We start from the raw sequence: 22,587 nt of genomic DNA, 5'->3' as shown, positions 1-22,587 counted from the left end.
TGCACTGCAGCCCATCCCTTGCCCAGCTGCCCATCCCTGGCACATCCACCCCTCGCACATGTGGCCCTTGCACTGCTGCCCATCCCTTGCCCAGCTGCCCATCCCTGGCACGTCCACCCCTTGCACAACACCCCGATCCTTTCACAACCACCCAGACCCGGCACACGCAGCCCTTTCACACCCGCCCCTCGCACTGTTCCCCCATCTCTTCCCCGGGTCCCCACCCCTGTGCCACCCACGCCTCGCACCCCCACCTTTGCAAGCCCACCCCTCTCCCCCGCCCATCCGCACCGCACCCATCTGGGTGTCCCCCTTTTTTCCCGGCTCCCTCTCCCGCTCCCGCTCGCTCTCCCCGCCCCGGCGCTCCGTCCCTCCCCCGGGGGGGTGTCCCCTGCCGCCGTCCCTCCCCCCTGGCCGTGTCCCGCCCCCGGCCCGCCCCGGCCGGCCGCGCTCTCGGTGCCGGCCGCGCTATAAGAAGCGGGGCGGGCGGCGGGGCCGCAGCGGGCGCGGCGGGGGAACGAGATGAGCAGCGCCGGCGCCGCTGCAAGATGCTGGATGGACACGTCCTGCTGGGATGGCTCTCCTCCTGCGCGCTCCTAGGGCTGCTCGCCTGCGCCCCGCGGCCCTCCGCCGCCTACTTCGGGTAGGTGCCCCCCCCGTGCTCCTGCTCTTCAACTTTTATTTTAGTTTTTCTTTTTTTCTTTAATGCTTTTTATACTTTTTTTTTTTTTTTTAAATGAGCCTCGTCCGTCCCGCCCGAGGTGGGGGATGCTGCCGCGCTCCTTCCCCTCGCTGGGCGCGGGCATCCCGGGATGACAGCCGGCACCGGCGCACCCGTCCCGCTTCCCACCCCGCTCCCAGCCGGGCGACCCCCCGAATTCCTTTGGCGCTGCCGGGCTCTCCGGGAGCCCACCCGGAGCTGCCGGGCTGCGGGAAGCAGCCGCTGAGGTCAGGAGAATGCTCTGTTCCCCCTTTTCCCGAGGGGGTGATTCGCATGGAGGGGACCTGCAGCGCGCCAGGTGCGGGGTGTAACCCCCGCCAGCTTGGGACAACCCCAAAAACCTCTTTTTTCGCCCAATTTAACCTCATGCCTCAACCCCAGGTGCTGGCCAGCGGGTGCTGGCATCACCCTGGTGATGTATTTTTTTGGGGGGTGCGCGCCGTATCCACCATCCCGTGGTGTGAAGGTGATTCCCGAGGGAGCGGGGGGGTTCCCGCATCCCGGCGCTCACCTGTGCGCGGGGCAGGGTGTGGCCGGCAGGGGGCGCTCCCGGCCCGGCAGGTGGATCCCGATCCTTCCCATTCCCGACCCCTTATCCCAATTATCCCCCTTTTCCCCCGTATCTCCCCTCCGTGGGCGCGGGGTTGAGCTGGAGGACCCAGATAAAACCCGCTCCCTCCCGCAGCCACGTCGCGGGGCTTCAGCTCGCAGTGTCTTTCCCTCTCTGCTTTTTTGGGGTGTCGCTGCCTTTTATTCTTCATTTTAAAACTATTTGTCCCAAAACGTTGTCGGTTTGTGAGGGGAGTAGGACGCGAGCAGTCGTACAAGAGGGTTTGGTGCAAGTTTTCTCCAGAGTGGTGATTTTTGCTTTTCGGGTTTTTTTGGGTTTTTTTTTTTGGGGGGGGGAATGTTGTGTTGTGACCGCTGGTAGGAGCCACTGGACCAGCCCTGGAGAATGTTTTAGCAGACTTGAGGTTTTCCCCCCCTTCTTTCCAGTAAAACAAATCCTGGTGTTGAGGCTTGTCCATTGCTTGTGGTCTGGCAAAGTTTTCCAAACAGTGCTACTTACATCTTCTGTTTCCAACTCCACAACCATTTAACTTCCTGCTGCTGGGGCTGGTTTTCTGAGGAAACAGCCTGTCCTGTGTGTGCAGGTTTTTAGGAAAAGCCCTCTTCTGCCTCGGCAGCGCACGGAGGGCTGCACTGAGCCCGTTTCTCGTGTGTCTGCTGAAGACCACCGGCACTGAGCGGCTGAATTGTGCCGTGGGGACCGATGGGGTTTGTAAGGAGCTTGGCTCTAACTCCCCTATTAATCTGTGCAGTCTGGTATCTGCTGGAGTGCAGCAGGTAACTCATTCCAGCTCCTTCTGGGATTTCTCTCCTGGCCGGGGGAGATTTTAACTTAAGAGGGAACATGTTGAGCCGCGGCTGGGTCTGCCCTGAGCGCTTTGGGTTGTTCTCTGTCTCGGTACAGCTGCTGTTTCGGATTTGAGACTCCCTCTCTGGCAAGAAGGGAAGGGATAGGAGGTTCCAGATGTGCACCCAGCCAGATGTGCACTCCAAGTGCTCCGGGGCTGCTGTGGTGTGGAGTTTGCTTATGCAAAGCATCCCGACTTTAAAGCCCCGGCGAAGGAGCAGCATCTGCTGTTAATCTGCTCTTTGTTCTTCCAAGAGGCCTCAAGCAGAGGGTGCACTTGCTGAGCTGCGGGGGGGGCACTGGGAGCAGTCAGAGCCGAGATCCCAGGTCCTGATAATCCCTGGTGTGATTTAACAAGTGCGTGTGGAAGAGCTGAGCCCTCCTCACCGCGGGCTTTTGCGTATTGATAAGGAAGGAAATCTTCCGTGGTGAAAAGCTGGATGTTCCTGCAGAACTCCGTGTTCTCTGCCAGTGCTCTGTGAAGGCTGGTATCGACCCATCTTCCTATGGAGAAGCTGCCTCAGGAGAGGCAACACATCTGTTTATTCTAATAAATCTTTCCTGAGCACCTGAATGCGTCACCTGAGCTAAAATACTGAATTGGGCTCAGCTGATGCACCAGCCTCTCTAGGCAGGGGGAGGGAGGCTCCTTCCCAGTCTGAGGCATCACCAAAGCCACCAGGACACCTTTTGGTGGCCTGCTGGACCCTCTGCTCTGGGTGCTGCCACCCCTGTCAGAGGCGGTGGAGGGGCACAGACCGTGTTAAACAGATGTCGTGGTGTAGCTGCAGCTTGGCTGCTCCCTTCCAGAGTCTGCTGGGGGATAGGGACAGCTGTGGATGATCCCTTTCCCCCCCCTCCTCCATCCCCAATGTCTTATTTCAGGGAAAGAATTCCGTGTCTCCAAATGTGTGGCCTGGTGGGGAATTAAGTGGGGACAGAAATGGGGCCCTGGTTACGCGATAACAAGATTGTGTCAGCGTGGAGTTATGTCTGGGGCTGTCCCGAGGGGCAGGAGGGGATGCTGGGGTGGGAATAGCACGGCTGGAGGCTGCTGCTTCCCTGGAAGTCTGGCTGTGGTGTTCTTGGAGGGATGCACAAGCAGCCAAGAATGAGAAATGCCCTCTGGAAGCAGAGTTTGGTGTGTGTGTGTGAGGTAATGGTGGTGCAGAGGGGGCTCTGGCTGCTGCCTTGGAGGAGATGTGCTGAAGGAAATGATTCAGTGTCCAGGGTGAAGGGAGGGACGGGTTTTTCCCTAGCCTTGGGGTGACCTGGGTGCTGCTGCTCTCCTCCCTGGAGCAGGAGAGAAGCAGGTGTCAGGTTGACCTGGAGCTGATACCCAGCAATGGCAGGACCCGAGGGGATGCTGGGGTGTGGCATGAGCAGAGCTGAGACCCTGCAGGCACCTGCTCAGGAGGGGTTTGAGGGGTTACAGTCAGCCCTAACTACTGGAAGAGAGTGGCTGCAGGGATGTGGTGGTGCTCCAGCTCCCAAGCCTCGTCTGATAAGAGACTTCTTGATGCTAAAAAGGGAAACCCGTGTCTACAAAATTGAGCACGGCCCCGATGGCTTGTTGTGTCTAGAGCTGCACATCAGGATATCTGATGATGATGATGATGGGTGCATTTGGGGGAGGAGAACATGTAGGAGACTGTTACAGGCTCTGTCTGCACCAGAGGGGGAAGCACTGCCTTGAGAGAAGTGTCAGCTGAGAGCAGTGTGAGATGCACTGGCTGTTCCAAAAGTTCCCCGAGCTTTTATGCTCAGCCATCGCCTCTGCAGCTGGGCTGTCTGAAAACTAATTTGCACCATATTCCAACTGGCTGGTGGGGGTAGTTTGGAGCAGCCCCAGACTGCTGGGATCCCTGAGAAGGCATTGCATTTCACTTTTCCTCCCGCTCTGCTTTCCCTGTGCCTTGCACGCTCTGGGTGTGGGCACCTCCCCTCCTCCCTTTTCCTCTCTCAAATGTGGCTGGGGGTGGTGGAAATGCCGGAGCAGCATCTGGGAATTGTGTTGGGTCTTGCACTGCCGGGCTGTGGAAGTGGCAGATGACAAGATTAGCCGTGCTGGGGTGACGGGCAGGCTGAGGAACTTCAATCCTGCTGCGCCCCGATGCTGGTGGGAAGGAAGGGAAACCAGCCTGGAGGAGCTGCTGCTTTCCTGAGCTGCCCGATCTGTGGATCTGAGGTGACAACCCGTGCAGGCCATAAATCACACCCCCCACTGTTTCTTTCTGGGTGTTCTGATTTCGAGTCTGATTCAGTTTGGATGCGCCCCTTCCTTGTTTTTCTTTGCCGAAGGAGCGTTTTCAGCGTGTTGGGATTTGCTCGGGCTTTGCTCAGAGCAGCAGAAGGAGCCGAGCGGCTCTGCCCCCTCTGCAAACACTTGTCAAGACAGTAGTAATGTTACAAGTGGCTCAGGCTTACATAGTGTTTATATTGACAGATTGCAATGTTCTTCATAAATGTAACCGAGCTGAGCTCTGCACGCAGGCAACAGGAACCCTCAAATGCTCACGAGGGGGGAGAGGGAGGGAGGGAGGGGAAGCATAGCTTGCCCTAATTTACCAACACACACCCCATGCGAGAGCTGGTCCTTTGCTGCCCAGTGGGGGGGGGTTTAGTGTGGGAAGCGCGATATATTTTTATTCCCTTTGGCAGGTGCAGAATAGGTGCCCACGGACTTAACTATACCCCGTAGGTGCTATCGGGTGGAAACTTTGTAGTTCGGGGTGTAACTTTGCTAAAAGCACTTGGAAAAGAGCTGGATATTGGATTTGAAGGGGTGTTCGGGGGTGGTGATCGCTGAGCGGGTGGGTGGTCGGGCACTGCCCAGGCTCCCCAGGGCAGTGGGCACAGCCCCAAGGCTGCCAGAGCTCCGGGAGGGTTTGGATGATCCTCTGGGGCACAGGGTGTGACTCTCGGGGATGGGCCTGTGTAGGGCTGAGGCTTGGACTGGGTGATCCTTGTGGGTCCCTTCCAACTCGGCACATCCTGTGATTCCGAGTTCCTGCCAGGGGTGAGACCACGCGTGTCTGAACTGTCACTCGGAGCGTGTGGCGTCACCTCGAATGTCACCTCCAATAAAAGCAATCCCGCGGGCTCCGCTGCCTGTTTTTTTTCCAGCCTGTGGGACGCGCCGGGTGCCAGCGGGGCTCTTTGCACATCCAGGATTTCTGTACCTGTCACTGGATGGTGGTGTGGGGCCACCCGAAGGCGCGGGAGCTCCCGGGGAAGCTGCCGCGCGTCGGCTTTTCCAGGCGCGCCTCTCGCTCGTCTTCTGGCGTGTGTTGAGATGGAGCAGCTGGTTCTCTCGGAGCAACCCCAAAAAACCAAAAAAAAAACCCCTGGGCTCGGGTGGCGAGGCAGGAATGCGGAGCGCAGGCAAACACAGCTGGAGCCTGCAGAGGCGGCTCCCGGGGGCTGCCAGGGCGGCTCTGCCATCCCACCCCGCCGCCTTCCGCCCTCCTCTAGGTGGGTTTTAAGGTGCTGGGTTTTTAGGGTTTCCTAGGAAGGGTGTGCCCGGTTTGGTTTGAGTGTTTTATTCCCCCTCCCTTGCTTTTCTTGTCACGTAGGGACTGCTCTGAGTCCTGCCTGGCTCCTCTCCCAAAGTTGGCCTCTCTGGGTCAGTTCAAAGCAGTGTTTAACCTCCATTCCTTAGCCCCGTGCCCAGAAGCAGCATTTGCTTTGTAGATGCTTGGAAGTGGCACCGGATTTGATGAAGTGGCCATGAGGGTGGTGGCAAACCCGGGAACACTTGGAAAAATAGCCGAGGTCTGCCAGACCTTGCATCTTCATCCCTGGGGCCCAGGATCTGTCCCAGATCAGGCTGGGAAGTAGCTGAAAGCTCCTCTTGCCTGCTGTGTGCTTAGAGGATGGAACAGCCCTTAATTTAGACAGGAATTAGTATTTTTTATGCCTTAAATACTGGATTGACCATCTTGCTTGAGATTTGCCTTGTGCCTCAGTTTCCCTCTCTTGGAAAAACACTGGGGCTCTTTCTCTCTGAACTCAGTGGTGAGAACTTTCACAGCCTGTGCGTCCAAATATTGCATTATTATTTTTTTTTGTGTGTGTGCAGGGGTCACCAGTGCTGTAAATGACCCCCTGGGGGGAGAAGATGGCTTGTTCCAGGGGAATATTGAACGTATAATTGGCAAAGCAGGCGTGCAGTTCTTTAGCCTGGTGTGATGCAGGACTAGAGACCAGGAATCCACAGGACTCTGGGCTCCTGGTGAAAGGCCTGGTCAATGATTAACTTGCTTTCTGGAAGCTGCTGACAACAATAAAAGGGAGTCCAGCCCCACAACCCCAACACAAAAAGCCCGGGAGTGTTTAATAATTAAAGGCCTTGTGCTTTATCCGGGGTAATGAGAATTGCCTTGAGGCTTATTCAGTGGCAGGTAATTGAATTAGTTGCGGGATTGGGAAGGGGGAGGAAGTTAAGTGGAAGGTCTGGGAGACTTTGTGGAGGAGTCACTGTGATGCTGCTTAGTTTGAGTCTTTCTGACCAGGCTGAGTTTTGTCAGATTTTGCTGCTTGCTTCATTTTTCTGCTTAATCCATTGTGCTGGAGGACTGGGTGTAATTGCCTCCTGGAGAATCATGGAATGATTTGTGTTTAAGACCCTCTAGTTCCAATCCATTGCCATGGGCAGGGACACCTTCCACTAGCCCAGGTTGCTCCAACCTGGCCTTGGACACTTCCAGGGATCCAGGGGCAGCCACAGCTTCTCTGGGCAACCTGTGCCAGGACATCCTCACCCTCGTAGGGAAGAATTTCTTCCTAATATCCCATCTAACCCTGCTCTTTTCCAATTCAAAGCCACTTCCCCTTGTCCTGTCACTATGTCTGTGTAAGAAGTCCCTCTCCAGCTCTCTTACAGACGCTCCCTCCCAGGGATGCTCCATTTCATTCCCTTCACTTAAGGAGATGCTGACAGTGTCTTTGTTTCTAATAAATGTTAATAATTAAACACTCCTTAAGATCATCTTTTTGATGGAAAATCCTCATCAGAAGGCACTGCTGAGCTGAGATCCCGTGGAGGGGACTGAATAGCCAGAGGAGGTACCGAACCACTGAGCATCACTGGTGTTCCCACTGCAGGAGGGAATTCCTGGGGCAGAGCTGATCAGAGCTGCACAGGGGTGGTGGGACCTGCAAATCTTGGCTCAGGAGAGCTGAAGAGTGGACTTAACGTGCCCTGTCTCTGTTGCATCCCTGTGCATCGATGCCTTCTAGGAGGGGCTTAAGTTGGAAGGGGATTTTGAAGGTTTTGGAGATGTTACATTGAAATATCCCCGCTGGGGTGACAACCTTGAACACAGGTTTGGGTCACCAGAGGTGGAAGCACTTTGCTGCCAGAAGCTCCAAATCTCTGCTCCAGTCACACAGAGTGATGTGGCACCTTCAAGGCTTGGGCTGGATCAACCCTTATCCAAATTTTTGCTGTCTGAGGTGTTGGACAAGAGGATTCAGTGCATTAAAACTGCCTTGATCTGCTCTCTCTCGGTTTCCAACCGTGTGGTTCCAGCTCTTGGGTGGGCACGGCGCTTGCTTAATTCCTCCAACCTTTTGTTAGACACAAAACTTTACCCCAAGTGCCCAAACTATCCAGGTAGCAACCTGCCAGCTTCCCTGAGGGCGTGTTGAAGCAATCCAAGGAGTCTCCCACACCTGGCTTTCCAGACTGCAAACACGCCGAGCCTCTGGCTCCCCTCCACGCTGAAGCAGCCCTTGCTGTCTGCAGCCAAAAAAAAAAAAGCTCTCTGGTGGCTTGTAGTGTGTTAATACAATTGGTTTCTCAATCTGAGGAGAAGCCCTCGAGCAGAGGGGCCTGTTGTTTGCACTCTTAAATATCCATGAGTGGGCTGCTGCTCCTCCTGCAGAGCGTGGCTGCAGGTCCTGGTCCAACCCAGGACTGGTGGGATATATATTTTCCTGATTTACTGGCCCCAGAGCTCAGGAGCCAGCTCAGGTCAAGTTGAATAGGGGCTAGACATTATGATGATGGTGGGTGGAAAGGTTTAACCCTTTTAGAAGCTGGGGTTTTGACATCTAATTACAAATTTTCCCTCTTCTCCCGTTTTTAACTGTGCTTTTTAAGGTTCCCTCAGATCGTGGCTGTGAGTGCTAATGAGCCTTATCTCTCCAGATACTGTCAGAAAATACACTTATGAAGTTTATCAGCTCAGCAAGCTTTACATTTTATTGTAATGCATGTTTGCACTGCTCTGAGTGGAACAGGGAGTATTTTGACTGCATGGATAAACACAGCAGTTACGAGATTTGCTGGAGCTGATAGAAAAAAAAATCTATCCTGACTTCTTTCTTCCCTCTCAGCTGTTGCAGGGAGCTCTTGTTCCAAATGGATCCAGCAGCCCCTGCCCGTGCTCTGGTAGTTCTTCCAGTCTGCTGGTGACCTTAAATCATTCTTCTCTGAGGTGTGGGGAGTGTTTTGTTAATTCAAGTTGCTGAAGGGTTGCTTTTTGGGGGAAGGGGAAACGACAGGTTAAAAAAACTTGAACTCTTTCTTCGGAAAGAACACGGATGAAAACAGCCCTTCTGTGCATGCCCTGCAGAACATGCAAACTCAACAGTATGTGACAGTACTGCTGAGTCTGTGCTGGCCTGGGAGGGGGGCAGCTCCTGCTGGTGGGATATCGGGCTCTATGGGAGCTGACATGGATTTTTTTATGAGCAGATTTGGCCTACGGCTGATTAAAACGGCGTTAATTGGGCTGCCAGGTGGAGTTCGGGGCAAAACTCGCTCTGACTCCTTCTGCATTAGCTGTGCACTGGAGGGGTGAGCTTCCCAACGGGAGCAAAAGTTTCCTTTCCTGGAAAAACTGCTCGGAGTCTTCCCAGAGCCTGAAGCAGCAGAACTGTGTGGAACAGGAGGTGGCTCCTTGTGCTGGGGAGCGATGTGTCATTTCCCCTAAATGTGAATGAAGCCCTGAGAGGCCCATATAATGTCTGAGCTTAGCTTAAAAAAACCTGTCAGATGGTCCTGGTCTGGCTGAGGAACGGGGCAGAAGTTTAGCCAGAACCTTGGTCTGCTGTTGAAAAACTCTGAAACCACGTGGTAGAGCAGCCTCCCAGCTCAAGTGGGGTCAAGCAACTGTTGTTTTCAAGGCCAGGGGCTTTTTGAAGAAGTTCAGCTGATGAACAAAAGTATTAGAGTTCCATCTAGTTTTGGTCTACTTATTTTTTTTTTTCCTTCCATTGTTAATAGTGGAAAATTGAAGAGTTTATTTTGAAGTACACGAGGGTGGGTCTGGAGTCTGAGCCCGTGGATTGTGTGTGATGTGCAGGTAGGTGAGACAGAAAGCAAAGATGAATTGTTTTGATACTCAGAGCCCACAGCTCACACTGGGCTTTCTGCTTCTGGAACTTAAGCAGCCCTGGGGAGACCTGAGAGCTTCTTCCAGGGCCTGAAGGGGCTCCAGGAGAGTGGAGAGGGACTGGGGACAAGGGATGGAGGGACAGGACAAGAGGGAATGGCTTTAAACTGACAGAGGGCAGGGTTAGATGGGATATTGGGAAGGAATTCCTGGCTGGGAGGATGATGAGGCCCTGGCACAGGTTGCCCAGAGAAGCTGTGGCTGCCCCATCCCTGGAAGTGTCCAAGGCCAGGTTGGAACAACCTGGTCTAGTGGAAGGTGTCCCTGCCCATGGCAGGGGGTGGGTCTGGATGAGCTTTAAAGCCCCTTCCAACCCAAACCATTCTGGGATTCTCCTTAAAAGGAACTGGTTGTGGCCCTGCTCCAAAACCACCAGCGGTGCCACCCGAGCATCTCCTTGGGGGGGCTCACCCGTATCTTCAAGAAAACCTGTTCCAACTCTCAATCAGAGCAAGTTTATTACCCTTTAAATTCCGCCTCCACCAAGTGCCTCCTGTTCCCTGGTGCCATCCATCAGCAGGAGGTGACAGGTCCCCAGCCCTGCCCGTGGGAGGGAGCCCTGTGTTGCTGCAGGGTGTGTGGGAGGGCACTGGTGCTCACTGACCCCCCCCGGCTGCAGGGTCCCCACAGGGCTGTCCATCTGCTGAGCTCTGGCACGTTCCTCTCGGGGCTTTTTGGGATTTTTGTAGCCTTCCCCGACCTGATCCCTTAAGAGAAACAGCCCCCGAGGCATCTCTGTGCCCCGCTCCCTGTTTGCCCATAGCTAATTCCCAGGATAAACCTCACCCTGCTGAGCTGGGTGCATTGTTTTGTTTTTTTTTTTCCGACTGTTACAGTGAGCTCAGGCCTTTAAATATCCTCATTTTACTGTCATCTCCCAAGATTGATTATTTTTTTATTTCAAAGATCTGATGCTTGGTATCGCAACAAAAACAAAGCCGGGCGGCCCTGGGGGGTGTAACTGCGCTTTTTATTGAGATGGCAGCTGGAGATTGGGGGTGAAGGTGCTGCTTTCTGGTCCAGAGGACCCCGTGGGGCTTTGCAGCTCCATTTTGGGGTTGCTGTGGGCACACACCTTGCTCTCTGGAGCTGCCACAGCAAAATGTTCCATCCTCTGGATTTTCAGGTGGTTCTCCTTGGCTGTGCTGCAGCAGAGCTTGCAGTGGCTTCCTTTTGCAGTGCCACACTTGGAATGGGTGTGGAAAACCACCAGCCCTCAGCTACCAGGGGTGGTGGGTTTGGTGGGAATCCCCCCTCCCTGGCCTTGGCACTGGAGCTCCTCTCTGCCTGCAGGAGCTCTGCCAGAGTGTTTCCCAGAGGGATTGCTTCCCCCAAATCTTGCTTTGACTTCAGTGCCTCCTGATTCCTGTGGAAAACCAGTCAGTCCTGTCTCCTGTGGGTGCAGAGCCCCTTCTAAGGCAGTGGGGGAGCGTGGCTGAGGGCACATCACACAAAGCATTGCAAAATACTCGGGCAGGCAAAGAAAATGTGCTTCCACTGGAGTTTAACACAGCAAGGCCGCTGTATTTTGGGGTTTCTCAGCTTATTTATGTCCTACTGCTCTGTAGGCTCAGGCACGAGGATCCCAACCCTCCCAGGCCTGAGGAGGCCTGGATAACTCCTTCAGTGCCCTCAAAGGAGGCTTCTGGGGCACATCACAGCGCTCCACGTGCCTCTGCCTCCTGCAGAGGTGCCTTTTGTAGGGCTGAGCTTCTTGCACTGACCCAGCTTCGGGCTGGCTCAGGGGTGAGATGGGATGTGAATCCATGAGCTGTGACATCAGAGTGTCTGGGAGCCAAGTTCAGCTCAGGGATGAGGGTCAGAGCAGCTGGTGGGACTGGGAAACAGCTGAGTGATTGCACTTGGGGTGAGGGTCCACCTTGAGCTGGATGCTCTGGTGTTGGCTCCAGGGACCTCTCCCAGTGTGGGCAGTGCCTTCAGGGGACCATTCCCAGCTCAGGGACACAGAGTTCAGCTTACAGCTCTCCCGTGCTGCCCACCTCCTCTGCCAAGAAACCCAATCCTGGAGCCCAAACCCCTCTGGGGACAGTTCAGCAGAACTGAGACTTGATTTAAAAGAACTGACTTGTTCGGCTTAATCTTGACAAAATTCTTTTCCAGCCCTAATCCTCTTCCAGTGTAAGGTGAGATCTTGAAATACCTGGCAAACTTAGAGCCCAACTCTGTTTCTGCATCCCTGGGCCTCTCTGTAATCAAAGGTGAGGGGGGGAGGGATGTTTTCAGCCCCTGCCAAAGATAAATCTCCTGCTGGGAGCAAGCAGGGAGCGATTTCCCACTCTGTGGTTAACAAGCTGATCTGACAGGCCAGAGGTGAAACAGCCACTTGAGCTGAATTACAGGGTCTGACCAAAGATCCAACACTTCCCTTGGCTCATTAGCACAGCTGTGTTGCATCCCTGGTGACTGTTTCTATCTTCTGGCTTGTCCAGTGTTGACTCTGGAAATCCAGAGGCTTAGCATGAGTTTCAAGGGAGGACTGAAGCTGAAGGGCTGCTCTTGGGAGAGCGTGAGCTGGGCTGAAGGCAGCTCTGAGCAGTGCCTGTGGTCAGTGGTACAGGCTGGGATGTCCACAGTGATTTCTGTAGCTGATGAAAATGTGTTTGTGGGCAGAGTCCTGTGTCTCTGCAAGGTGCAGGGCTAGGGAGGTATTTGGAGGGGAGTGGGACCAAGAATAATCCTGCATTTGTCTTCTGAGCTTGCAGAGGGATCACCAACCCTGCAGGAACAGGTCCCACTGGATGTAGCGGAGATGCCTTAAAAGTAACTGCAGTTCTGTCCCTGGGGATTTTGTGTTCCCAGTCTTCCCCAGTGCGTGGACTGGGTTCACTAGAGCTGTCCCAGGCACTGCCCTGTGGGAGGTACCAGGGTAAGGAAGGGCATCCTCCCTCATCCCTGCATCCCTTGAGGCCCTTGTGCTGCTGCAAAGCTCATGGAAAATCTGAGAGCGGGAGCTGGCGCTGGGAGGGGGGAGGTGAGCTCGACAGCTTGGCCTTGTCTGACTCACTGGGACAAAAATCCCTCAGTTTGGGCCTGCACTGGGCTGGATGACCCTGTTCTGTGATGCCACTGGGTGTATTTTTCAGCTGGCTGGGGTTGGGTGCTCTCCCTGTCAGCAGTGGGGGCACCTCGTGGAGGGGGAAGGTGATCCCATCTGATTCCAGAGGGTGAAGGCTCCAGCCTGGAGTGAGGGATGGGGCTGGTGAGCTGCTCTCAGGGATGTTCTGCTGTAGCTGCTGTGGGGCAGATGAGCAGGGCAGGGGCAGTTGGGTGGCCTTGTCCCAGCAGATGCTGCTGCCTGCGTGTGTGGGGCTGTTCACTCTGCTACCAGAGCTCTTGGGAGGGCTCCTCTCAAGTGCTTTGGATTGAAGTGGCTCTGAAGCTGGGCTCTGCTCTGTCTGGGTGTGTTCAGAGGCCTGGGGTGAGTTTTACCCAAGGGGAGTGCAGAGGTTGCTCAGGATCTGCAGAGCTTTGGGCTCCTCAGGGTACTTCAGCTGTAAACCAGGACTATTTTCACAGTGAGCAGGCTGTGAGCTGAGTCAGGGACTTGGTGCACATCCTTGGGTTCCTCTCAGGGCCCCAAAGGGCTGTTGGACTGTGGACCATATCTGAAAGTGCTTCCAGTAGGTGCCTGATGAAGCAGAATCCACCGGGTTGGAGTTCCTGCTCCTATTGCAGCAATGAAAGGGGTTCAGAGACAAAAGTATGGGGGTCCTCCTGATGGCTTAGTGAGCTCTGAAGTGTTTATAAGCAGGAGACACCAAGCTTCAGCCTGCAAAACAAGACGAGTAGTGGAGGCTTCATTTTAGGGGTGCAGTGTTGCACCTGCTCTCCTTTTGCAGGGCCTTGCTGGGGGATGTGTGGCTGGATTTCCAGGGCAGCTGCTGCCCTTGCTTAAAGCACCAGCCACGCATTTCTCTCGCTACTGTCAGCTGCCCCAGAGCCCTCTGTTTGTGTATCTAAAACCTGAAGGCTGGAGAAGGGAAGAAACCCGACCAGTGCAATGGAAACCTTCAATTCCCTGCGGTCCCGGCAGGAGAAGAGCAGCTTCGGGCCGGAGCTGGGAAATGAACTTCATTTGTACACTGCCTCGCCTCTCCAGGAGGAGCAGCGGCCAGGAAAAATATCAACAGTTCCATTAAAAAGTCTGCTGGTTTGCTAAAGTAGTGGAATAAACATACCTGTAGGTAAAACGGCCCTGAACCGCACAGGAAACATTAAACTGGGGCGAACACACGCAGCCCCCGCTCCCCCGTGCCCTGCTGGATCTCCCAGGGAAAAAACACTGCATCCATGGCAATGGGGACATCAAACAGCAGCTGGGGGGATTATTCTTAGCTTGGGGAAGAACTGGCTTGGATTGAACAGGGGCTCGGTGCTTTCCTAGAAAGGCAAAACCTGTGCTCAGCCTGCTCGGTGCTGCTGCCTGGTGTCTGTGTGTGTGGGGGGGGCTGGAGTAAAAACTGGGGCAGGATGTGGTTTGGGGTGGGTTTTAGCCCTCTCTTTGATTTCTGCTGCCCCTCTTTAGCTTTCCATTCCCGTGTTTCCGTGGGAATTGTGAACTGCTTTTTGCTCTAACCGGTCGAAAAGCTGCGGTGGAAACCGGCGGGAAGCAATTTGGGGGTGGGGTGGGTGTGATGGCACTAAATGGGGATAACAACCACCCCTAGCACTGGTTTGTGGTGGGGTTGGTCCCTTCAGCCCTCCACTGAGCCCAGGCACATCCTGTGACTCCTTCAGGACGAGGGGAATGGAGAATATTTCCTATTTCAGTGAGGGGTGTGAGCCTCGAGCGTGGCTTGGGTCAGAGATGCTGCCAGCACTTCTTGGAGCAGTAACCTGGTCCCGGAGCTGCCCATAAAAACCAGCTTCCCCTTGGCCATGCCCGGGGAATATGGTATGTACAGAAAATACATGTGGAAAATGCCTTTGGTTGCAACCAGATGGCACCTGTCAAGCACAGGGAGACATTTCTATTAGCGTTCTTATTGGAGTGTTTTGGATCCCTCCCAGCCTCTCTCCTTGTCCTCCCAGAGCAGCCCCAGAGGCAGATTGATGTGATTATTGCAGCCTAGAGACAGTCCCTGTGCTCCCAGGCCTCATCTGCACAGCCACTTAGCACAACTAATCTGAACTGACTTTTAAAGTGGATTAGTTCAATTACTCTTAACTAGCCCCGGTGGAAACACTCTCCTCGGGGATTAAAAGGTCCTTAATTCACTTTAACAGACTTGATTTCAATGCAAATCGGGCTAAACTGAATTAAGGGCACTTTAGAGCCTTGTTTGGAGGAGGCACTCCAAAAGTGATGTGGTTTAACCACCCCACTTTGCATTCCTGTGCTCGATTCATTCCACTTAGCATTGCTGGAGTGTCCCCTTACAGATGACTAATATAGGCAGCCTCTCACATAGAAAAGCTGCAAACGTTTTACCTCTGCTAATGTGTGAACCAGCTCCTCTGAAAAGCTGCTGCATCTGCTGATCCAGTGCTTTCAGTTGCCCAACCAGGGTGTTTTAGAGGTTTTTGCTCTCCCTTATTTTTTTTTTACTCTTATTTTCTTTCCCTGATCGTTTTTTTTTTCCTGTAATTCCCCAAACCGAGCTCTTTTTGCTTTTTCACTTAAAAATGCAGGGCAGTGAGTCACACCCCAGTTTTTCTCTGCTGTCCCGAAGGCACTGGATGAACTGGGAATACTTGACCAACAGCACACTCACCCTCTCAGCTCAGTAATTTAACTCTGCAGCTGAGGATGAGCTGTGGTTGTAAAAGCCTTTGGCCTCTGTTTCCCTGAAGTTCCAGTGAAAAACAGTCATTACATGTGGTGCCCCGGGGGGGCAAACGGGCAGGATAATTCCTGCTGGGGAGGGACTTTGGTGGGATGGGGTTTTCCTCTGTTTTTTAAGAGTCAGATGATGTGTGTTGGGGTGAAGAGGGGAATCCTACCAGTGCCAGGGAATGTTCTTGAGCAGAGGGAAAAACCATCACAATACTTTTTTTCCTTCGTACTGACCCTAAAGATTTGGACTCTGCTCTCTGAAGGGCAGAGGAGGTAACGCTGACCCTCTGCAGATGGTGCTCTCCATCCATTCTCTGTGTCCCTGCAGCCCATTATCTGATTTATTACCATCCTGAGACCCCTGTTTGGCTGCTCTGGGCCCAAATTTAATCCCTGCTGGTTGGCCACCGGTGGATTGGGGTGGGAATGGCTCTTTGGCACAGCTCTGCCACCTTTCGTGGGACGGTGGCTGAGGAGAGGAAGGGTTAAACCCAGTGACTGAAATAAGTGCCAGCATTGCTCTTGGTGCTGCTTCTCCAGCCTGCCAGGGAAGGTTTATTTTACTAATGGCCCTGTGTAACTTCACCCTCCCCTCCTGCTTGGGATATTTCAGCTCCTCTACTTAGTTTAGCATCACTTGAGAAACGGGGGAGCAGTTTGGGTGGTCACAGCAGCAGCTGGCAGCTATATAAGGATTTTTTTGGGGGGGAGGAGGGACAAAAACCTTTAGTTTCTTTAGGTTGGGGTTTTTTTCATGGTTCTCATGGAGAATCCCCACAGGCAGTGGAGAAGGGAACAGACACTGCACACAGGCAGGACGTGGATGCTGCTGCCCTGGGGTGTGGGGGCTGTGAGACCCCTCTGTGCTGCAGCTCAGGATCCCTCAAAGGACCCACTGTGCTGCTGTGCAAAGTCTGCATCTCTCTTAGGGCTCTGCCTGAACCATAAGCTGATTAATTCTCATTTTCTTACCACCAAGGAACTCCTCCTTCCCTCTCTAGCAGTTTGTCCATGACTGAAGGACATCACCGTGCTGCTCTTCAGTCTCTGGTTGCCTTCAGGCTTGGCCACGGGGTGGGAACAACCAGTGACAATGTGGATGTTGGCTGATGTGGTTCTGCATTAAATGTGATTTCCCTGGTCAAGTTTCCTGCAGCAATGATGTAAATCAATGGTCAGATTTTGGGAGGTTTTTTCTTATTCTTATCATAGAAAGGCTTGGGTTGGAAGGGATCTGAAAGCCCATCCAGTTCCACCCCCTGCCATGGGCTGGGACACCTTCCACTATTCCAGGTTGCTCCAAGCTGGCCTTGGACACTTTCAGGGATGGGGCAGCCACAGCTTCTCTGGGAAATCCAATTCAGGGCCTCCCCACCCTCTGAGTAAAGAATTTCTTCCTAATATCTGACCTAAATCTCTGTTCTTGCTCAAAGAGTACCCTCAAAAAGCAATACAGTGCATTAAATCCTCAGGTTTTTAGTTACCTGACTCAGGAACTCAGTCTCCCCAGTTTTTGGTGGCAATTCCTGGTGAGTTCAACACCATGAGGTGTTGTTGTTTCCTTCTTTGAGACACGAGGCCATTAACCTCATCTCTGGTGTTTCTTAAAGACTTTTTGGGGCTATTGCTCTGGGAAGTAGTGAAAATAGTGCCTGTGGAGAATACATCACTTCTGTGTGAGCAACCAAGTTGTGACTTCACTCCTGAGGAGACACCAAGGTCTTGTTGGGAGATGTTTCACGTCCAGGCTGGACAGGCCTTGGAGCAACCTGGGCTAATGGGAGGTGTCCCTGCCCATGGAATGAGATGATCTTTAAGGTCCCTTCCAGCCCAGACCATTCTGTGATTCTGTGACCATTCTAGGACAGCTTTTTGGGGGCCTCTCTGAGGTCATGCAGTGTAGGAAGCTCCTGTGGGTGACCATCATCCAAAGTGGGAGTCTGACAAGCTGCCTTGGAAGTGGGAATTGCTTTCTATCCCTTGTGGCTTCCTGGAGAGGTGGCAGGGAGCTCCAGGGCTGCTCTCTAAGTAGTCAGAAGAGCTGGAAACCTAAAGGCAAGACCTTCATAGACTTGAGTTGTGTTTGAGGCCCAAATTAAATGATTCTGCTTGAGGTACAGCTTCTTCCATTGTGCATTCCTATGACTTTTGGGCAGAAGGGACCTGCTGGAGTAGTCCCTGAGATGGGTCTTCAGTAGGTGGAAGATACCTGGTAACATTTAAACTGAATTCTGCTTCCTGTGAATCTTGAATCTGAGGGATGTTGGCCTGTGGCATTCATGGGATTGGTGAAGTTTCCTTTATTTTCAGGCTCTGTAAATTGACCCCTTCCTTCTACTCCTGCAGCTCGTCCACAGGGTTGGAAATGTCTGCTATAGGAGATACTCAACTTCCACCTACAAAAATGATCAGTATGAAAATTGGGAGTAATGGATCAAGTGAGATGTTGGTGTAAAGGTTTTATGGCTTTTTGTGATTGCAAGTTGGTGAGAACAAACCTGAGAAGTTGAGTCCTTGCTGTGATCCTGATACTACCCCAGATTTAATTCTGTTCAACTCCTCCTTGGTTGGAATTAAATGTGGAATAGTATCAAGGCTGCTGCCAAGTCCTGTCTCTGGGACTTTGGGGACTGGTTTGCAGGATACCCAAAGGGGAAATTTCTTTCTTGACCAGTTAGATAAGGCCAACATCTTCTCCAGGAGTTATAAATGTGCCTATAACAGAAAGATGGTGTTCTCAAAAATCACTTTCCAACTCTTCCAATCAATCAAAATCTCTCCTGTGGGATTTGCATTCATCCTGCTTAAAGGGTTCAAACTGGAACACTCCTTGATCTCTTGCTGCCCTGTTTTCAGCAGCCTCTGGACAACCTGTGGGTCGTTGTGTTTGGGTGCCAATATAATTTGGTGAGGATTTGTCCTTTTTAATGGTTTCTTTGCCACCTCACTTTTTAAAGCTGCTCTAATTCCATATTGCCCTAATTGTGATATGCAAACTTTCAAAGGGGAATCGCAGCCAATGTATTTTAAGATCCTTACAGGCCCCCCCCGCTTAACGTGATAAATTTGGACAGCTTTTCTCACTAAGAAAAATAGAAAGCCTTCCAAATCAAGAAAATTATGTAAGCAAATCCCATGAGTGTGCTCTAAAATTAAACCTGCCTTGCAAGCTCTGGGGCCTTCAGTGTGGAACCAGTGGGGTTTTTTTTGGGGGGGGAGGCTATAAAACCTTGTCTAGGGGATGGCCAGTGGTGTCCTGATGTTTTCTCCCTCTGATCCACCCAGACATTTGTTATGACCAGATGTGTAGGAACATAAAATTATTAGGGAGCATCCTTGCCCAGGACCAAGTCACCATCCTAAACAAGCCACAACAGGTATTGGCACAGAGACCTCATGGAAGCACTGGATAACTTGTGCCATGCCCTCATGCAGCATCCAGCTCAAAGGCATGACTGTAGAATTCTAGAATGGTTTGGGTTGGAAGGGACCTTAAAGATCATCTTGTTACAAGCCCCTGCTGTGGGCAGGGACACCTTCCACTATCCCAGGTTGCTCCAAACCCTGTCCAACCTGGCCTTGGACACTTCCAGGGATGGTGAGTCCACAACATCTCTGGGCAGTGTGACTCAGTGAGGATTTGTTGTGCTGGAACAAAGTTCTGGTGTCTCATCTGCCACCAGACGTGTCTGGTGTGAGTGTCCTGACTCTGGAGTTTGCTTTAGGATGCAGAAGAGTTAGGCTTTGACTGGTCACCTTGTCATAAACCCCTTCCTCCTCACTCCATGTGCACTGAGGAATGGTCTTGGCTGCTGTGTGTTCATCCTCCCTCCTGTTAACTGAGTTCTTCTGTGCTTTGTAGAAAGTGTGTTTCTTCTCCACATTAGGTATGTTTTCCTGTGGTGCTTGGCCAAAGTTGCTTTGGAGACCTTCATTCCCTCGCTGCAAACTGTGTTGGGAAGAGCTCAGCGTTTTCCTCCAGGGATGGCCATCAACACCTTCCTCCCAGGGGGAGATGGAGGGAACAGCAGGAAGCTGTTGGGGGGGTTTATGCTGGATCTCAGGAAAAGATTCTTCCCCCAGATGGTGGTTGGGCACTGACCAGGCTGCCCAGGGCAGTGGGCACAGCACCAAGGCTGCCAGAGCTCCAGGAGGGTTTGGATGTGGTGGGATTGTTGGGGTGTCTGTGCAGGGCCAGGAGCGGGACTGGATGATCCTTGTGAGTCCCAACTCAGGAGATTCTATGATTTGAGTGTCTCCATGAGGTTTGCCTGTGAAGACTCTGGTGCCAAACACCCTTCCAGTTTGGAGTGGGAGATGGGAATACCCTCATCTCTGCACATGGTTGCTGGACCAGTTTTCTCCAGTCAGAGCAGGAGTTAATTGACCTCCTTCTTAACATTTGTGCCGAGGCAGCTTTGGGCTGTTGACGGGCTGGGGTGACCTAAAGGGGTTCTTCTGGCTGAAGCCACATACAAACACCTGGAAAGTCTTAACATTTCCCCCTCTGTAGTCTCACGTTTTGCTCTTAGTTCTTCTTGCACCCCATGGATTCGTCAACTTGGCCACACAAGGTATTTCCATCTGGGGCAAAACCTCCCCTAGTTTCGTTTCCCTCTTTCATCTGCAGGCTGGTGACAGGTTTCCAGCAAACACAGGGACATTTGTTAGCGTTGCTATCCCGTCCCTTCGCCCGCCTCGCCCTCTCTCCTTCTTGGCCCTTGGTCCTCCCGAGCTCTCGCAGCCAGGAGACGCTGAAATCACAACTGTGCAGAACACGGGAGGGATAAACATCTTAATCTCATGGATACTTCAATCTAAATGTTTTGGGAGGCCCTCCTTCGGGAAGGATTAGCCGGTAACGGCGTCCCAAAGGTCGCAGCCTTGCTTTGACTTGCGCCGCCGCTCGAGATGCTGGACGTGTGTGTGAAAGCTTCAGCAAAAGGCCTGAGATGCCATCACTGTTCTCTTAAGGCTCCAGGGAGCATCTGTGTGTCCTCTTGGGCTTTGGACATTCGCCTTGGAGCCCTGCCTGCCTGCATTAGCCATTGTGATAGCGTTGCCTGGAGCGCCCAAATGTGACATGTATCAACTGGCATTTTGGCTGCGCTAAGTGTAAGATTTTTCCAGTGTAGGTTTATATCTGTTGTTTTTTTTCCCTCTCAAGTGTGTGCATATTACTGTTATGATTTATTTTCAGGCTGTAACTTTTGGTTTTATCGCTTGAAATACTTTGGAAACTTGGAGGGCTTTTTTTTTAATTAGTTGCAAGCCCTTCTTTACCTCGGAGGAAAATTCCAGTGTGAAGGACGCTTTTGATTCACGAAGAAATCACGTTACAGAGCCCCAGCAGAAAGGCTTCCTCTTATCTTTGTGTTCTTTGGGCCTTACTTTCCTCCTTGAAGCTGCCATTTGCTTTTCTAAAGTTCCCTTTGCTCCTTGACAGCTCCAGGACAGATCAGTTTGTCATTGGAATGTCAAGGCTTTCACCGTGGGCATCCTTCAGCAAGAAGTTGGGTGAGAAATCATGAGCTTAGGAGACCAGTCTTGAGCACTTGTTTAAACTCTTTGACACAGGGTGGAAGGAATGAATATTTTTGATGACAAATGACAATAATTGTGTGCTGGGATGGGTTATTCTTGCTCCCTTCATGCCGAGACCTGCTAGTCGGCCTGTAACAACAAAGTGATCGTCTCCCAGTTGTTCCCTTGCTGTAAAATGCCTTTCCCTGATTTTTAGCTTCAGGGTTTTTTATTGCTCCAGCTGCATGTTGTTGGGGCACTCTCAAACCACTGCTATTTTGGGGTAAACTGGAGGGATTCCTTTCTCCACCACCGAGGAAACAAATGTCACTCCGGGGACCGTGGCAGAGCGAGAGCTGGCAAAGCAAATGAGCTCCTGCCACTCTTGTTCCTGTGGTTCAGCCTCCAGAGCCATAACCTGCGCTTCAGGGAAGCGAGGTGTGAGACTTGTGGGATGGTGTCCCTCGGGAATGAGGCTCAGGGGATGCTGGATACGTCCGGGAGGGCCGGAGGGAGCCGGGGCGGCTGGTGCAGGGCTCGCCAGAAGGTGAGACACCAAGGCTGGGGGGGGTGGGACAATTCTCTTGACACGGGACCAACTGGAAAGTCTCGAGCTCCGATGGAGAAAAGGGGGCCGGGGAATGTGATCCCGTCTCCCAGGGAAGGACGTAAAACCCGGGAGAAGGACGTGGCCAAGTTTCGTGGCGGCGCTATTGGGTTTCAGCCGCTGCTGCCTCAGCAACGTGGCCCTGCAGGGATTTGCTGGAAGCTCTGGGAATTCTGGGGCAGCTTGTACCAGAAACCAAGGGGAGAGCTCATCTTGGGGGGTGTGTCTGTTAAAACTCAAAAATTCCCTGAGTTTCCTGATTATGCCCCTTCAGCTCGTGTTCATACCCTTCCCTTCAAACGTGCTCTGCCCCAGGATTCAAGGGAAAACATCACTCCTGCTAAATACAAGTGCAGGCAGGGTAGAGATGGTGGTTGAGCCAGATTTTAACTTCTTTTGCCTCGAATCATCTTTGTGTTATCTTATTTGAATAGTAATTTATGCCATTTGAATGGGCAGCTCTGGTCCTGCTTATTCCCTGGGTGAAGAAACCTGCTGGGGAGATTTTATTCATGGGCATGTTCTTTTTTTTTTTCATGGAAATATCAATTTGCTTTTGCTCAACTGTCATTATTCATATTTTTTTTAGATTTTATTCTATAACTGAGCACCTTTGTGACGCTTGGAAATTAATTTAAATCTTCTGATTTTTGTTTTTTAAATTTTTTTTACCCTACTGGTTCTAATTCTGATCGGTTCCATGTAGTTGTGCCCTGTATCATCCTGGGAATATTGACTCCAGACCCACTGAAATAGGTGGGATGTGGGAATTGCACAGCAAGCCCACGTGCATTTTGAAGACAGATGGAAACTCCATTTCAGGCTGGAGCTGCTCTGGTTGTGATTAACTCTAATGAGCATCTGTTGATGGAGTAGTTTGAGAGGGGTTCTGGGTGTTCTTTATTACTGGTCACGTTGGGATACAAAGGGCTGAGCTGAAAAGGGAGACTCAGGTTGGTTGTGAAGAGTTGCAGCAAAGTTCTCTTGCTTGTGGGATATGCCCAGTGTGGGGAGGTTTATTTTAATTTTTATTTTAATTTTTATTTTAATTTTTATTTTAATTTTTATTTTAATTTTTATTTTAATTTTTATTTTAATTTTTATTTTAATTTTTATTTT

The 22,587-nt window shown here is 52.1% G+C and overlaps 1 protein-coding gene across 1 annotated transcript in view; it reads left to right on the top strand.

The window, feature by feature from the left end:
• The first annotated feature begins 514 nt into the window (after nt 1-514).
• Nucleotides 515-22,587, top strand: part of WNT9A (Wnt family member 9A) — a 57,063-nt gene continuing 34,990 nt past the window's right edge. The window contains exon 1 of the mRNA XM_027695550.1: nt 515-643. Within this exon, the coding sequence (XP_027551351.1) occupies nt 549-643 (95 nt within the window). The 5' untranslated portion in view covers nt 515-548. The remainder of the gene's footprint in view (nt 644-22,587) is intronic.

Source organism: Neopelma chrysocephalum, unplaced genomic scaffold, assembly GCF_003984885.1.
Source record: "Neopelma chrysocephalum unplaced genomic scaffold, ASM398488v2 Primary Assembly neopelma1_101, whole genome shotgun sequence".
In the NCBI taxonomy this organism is placed as follows: Eukaryota; Metazoa; Chordata; class Aves; order Passeriformes; family Pipridae; genus Neopelma; species Neopelma chrysocephalum.
This window is presented reverse-complemented; position numbering and strand designations above follow the sequence as displayed.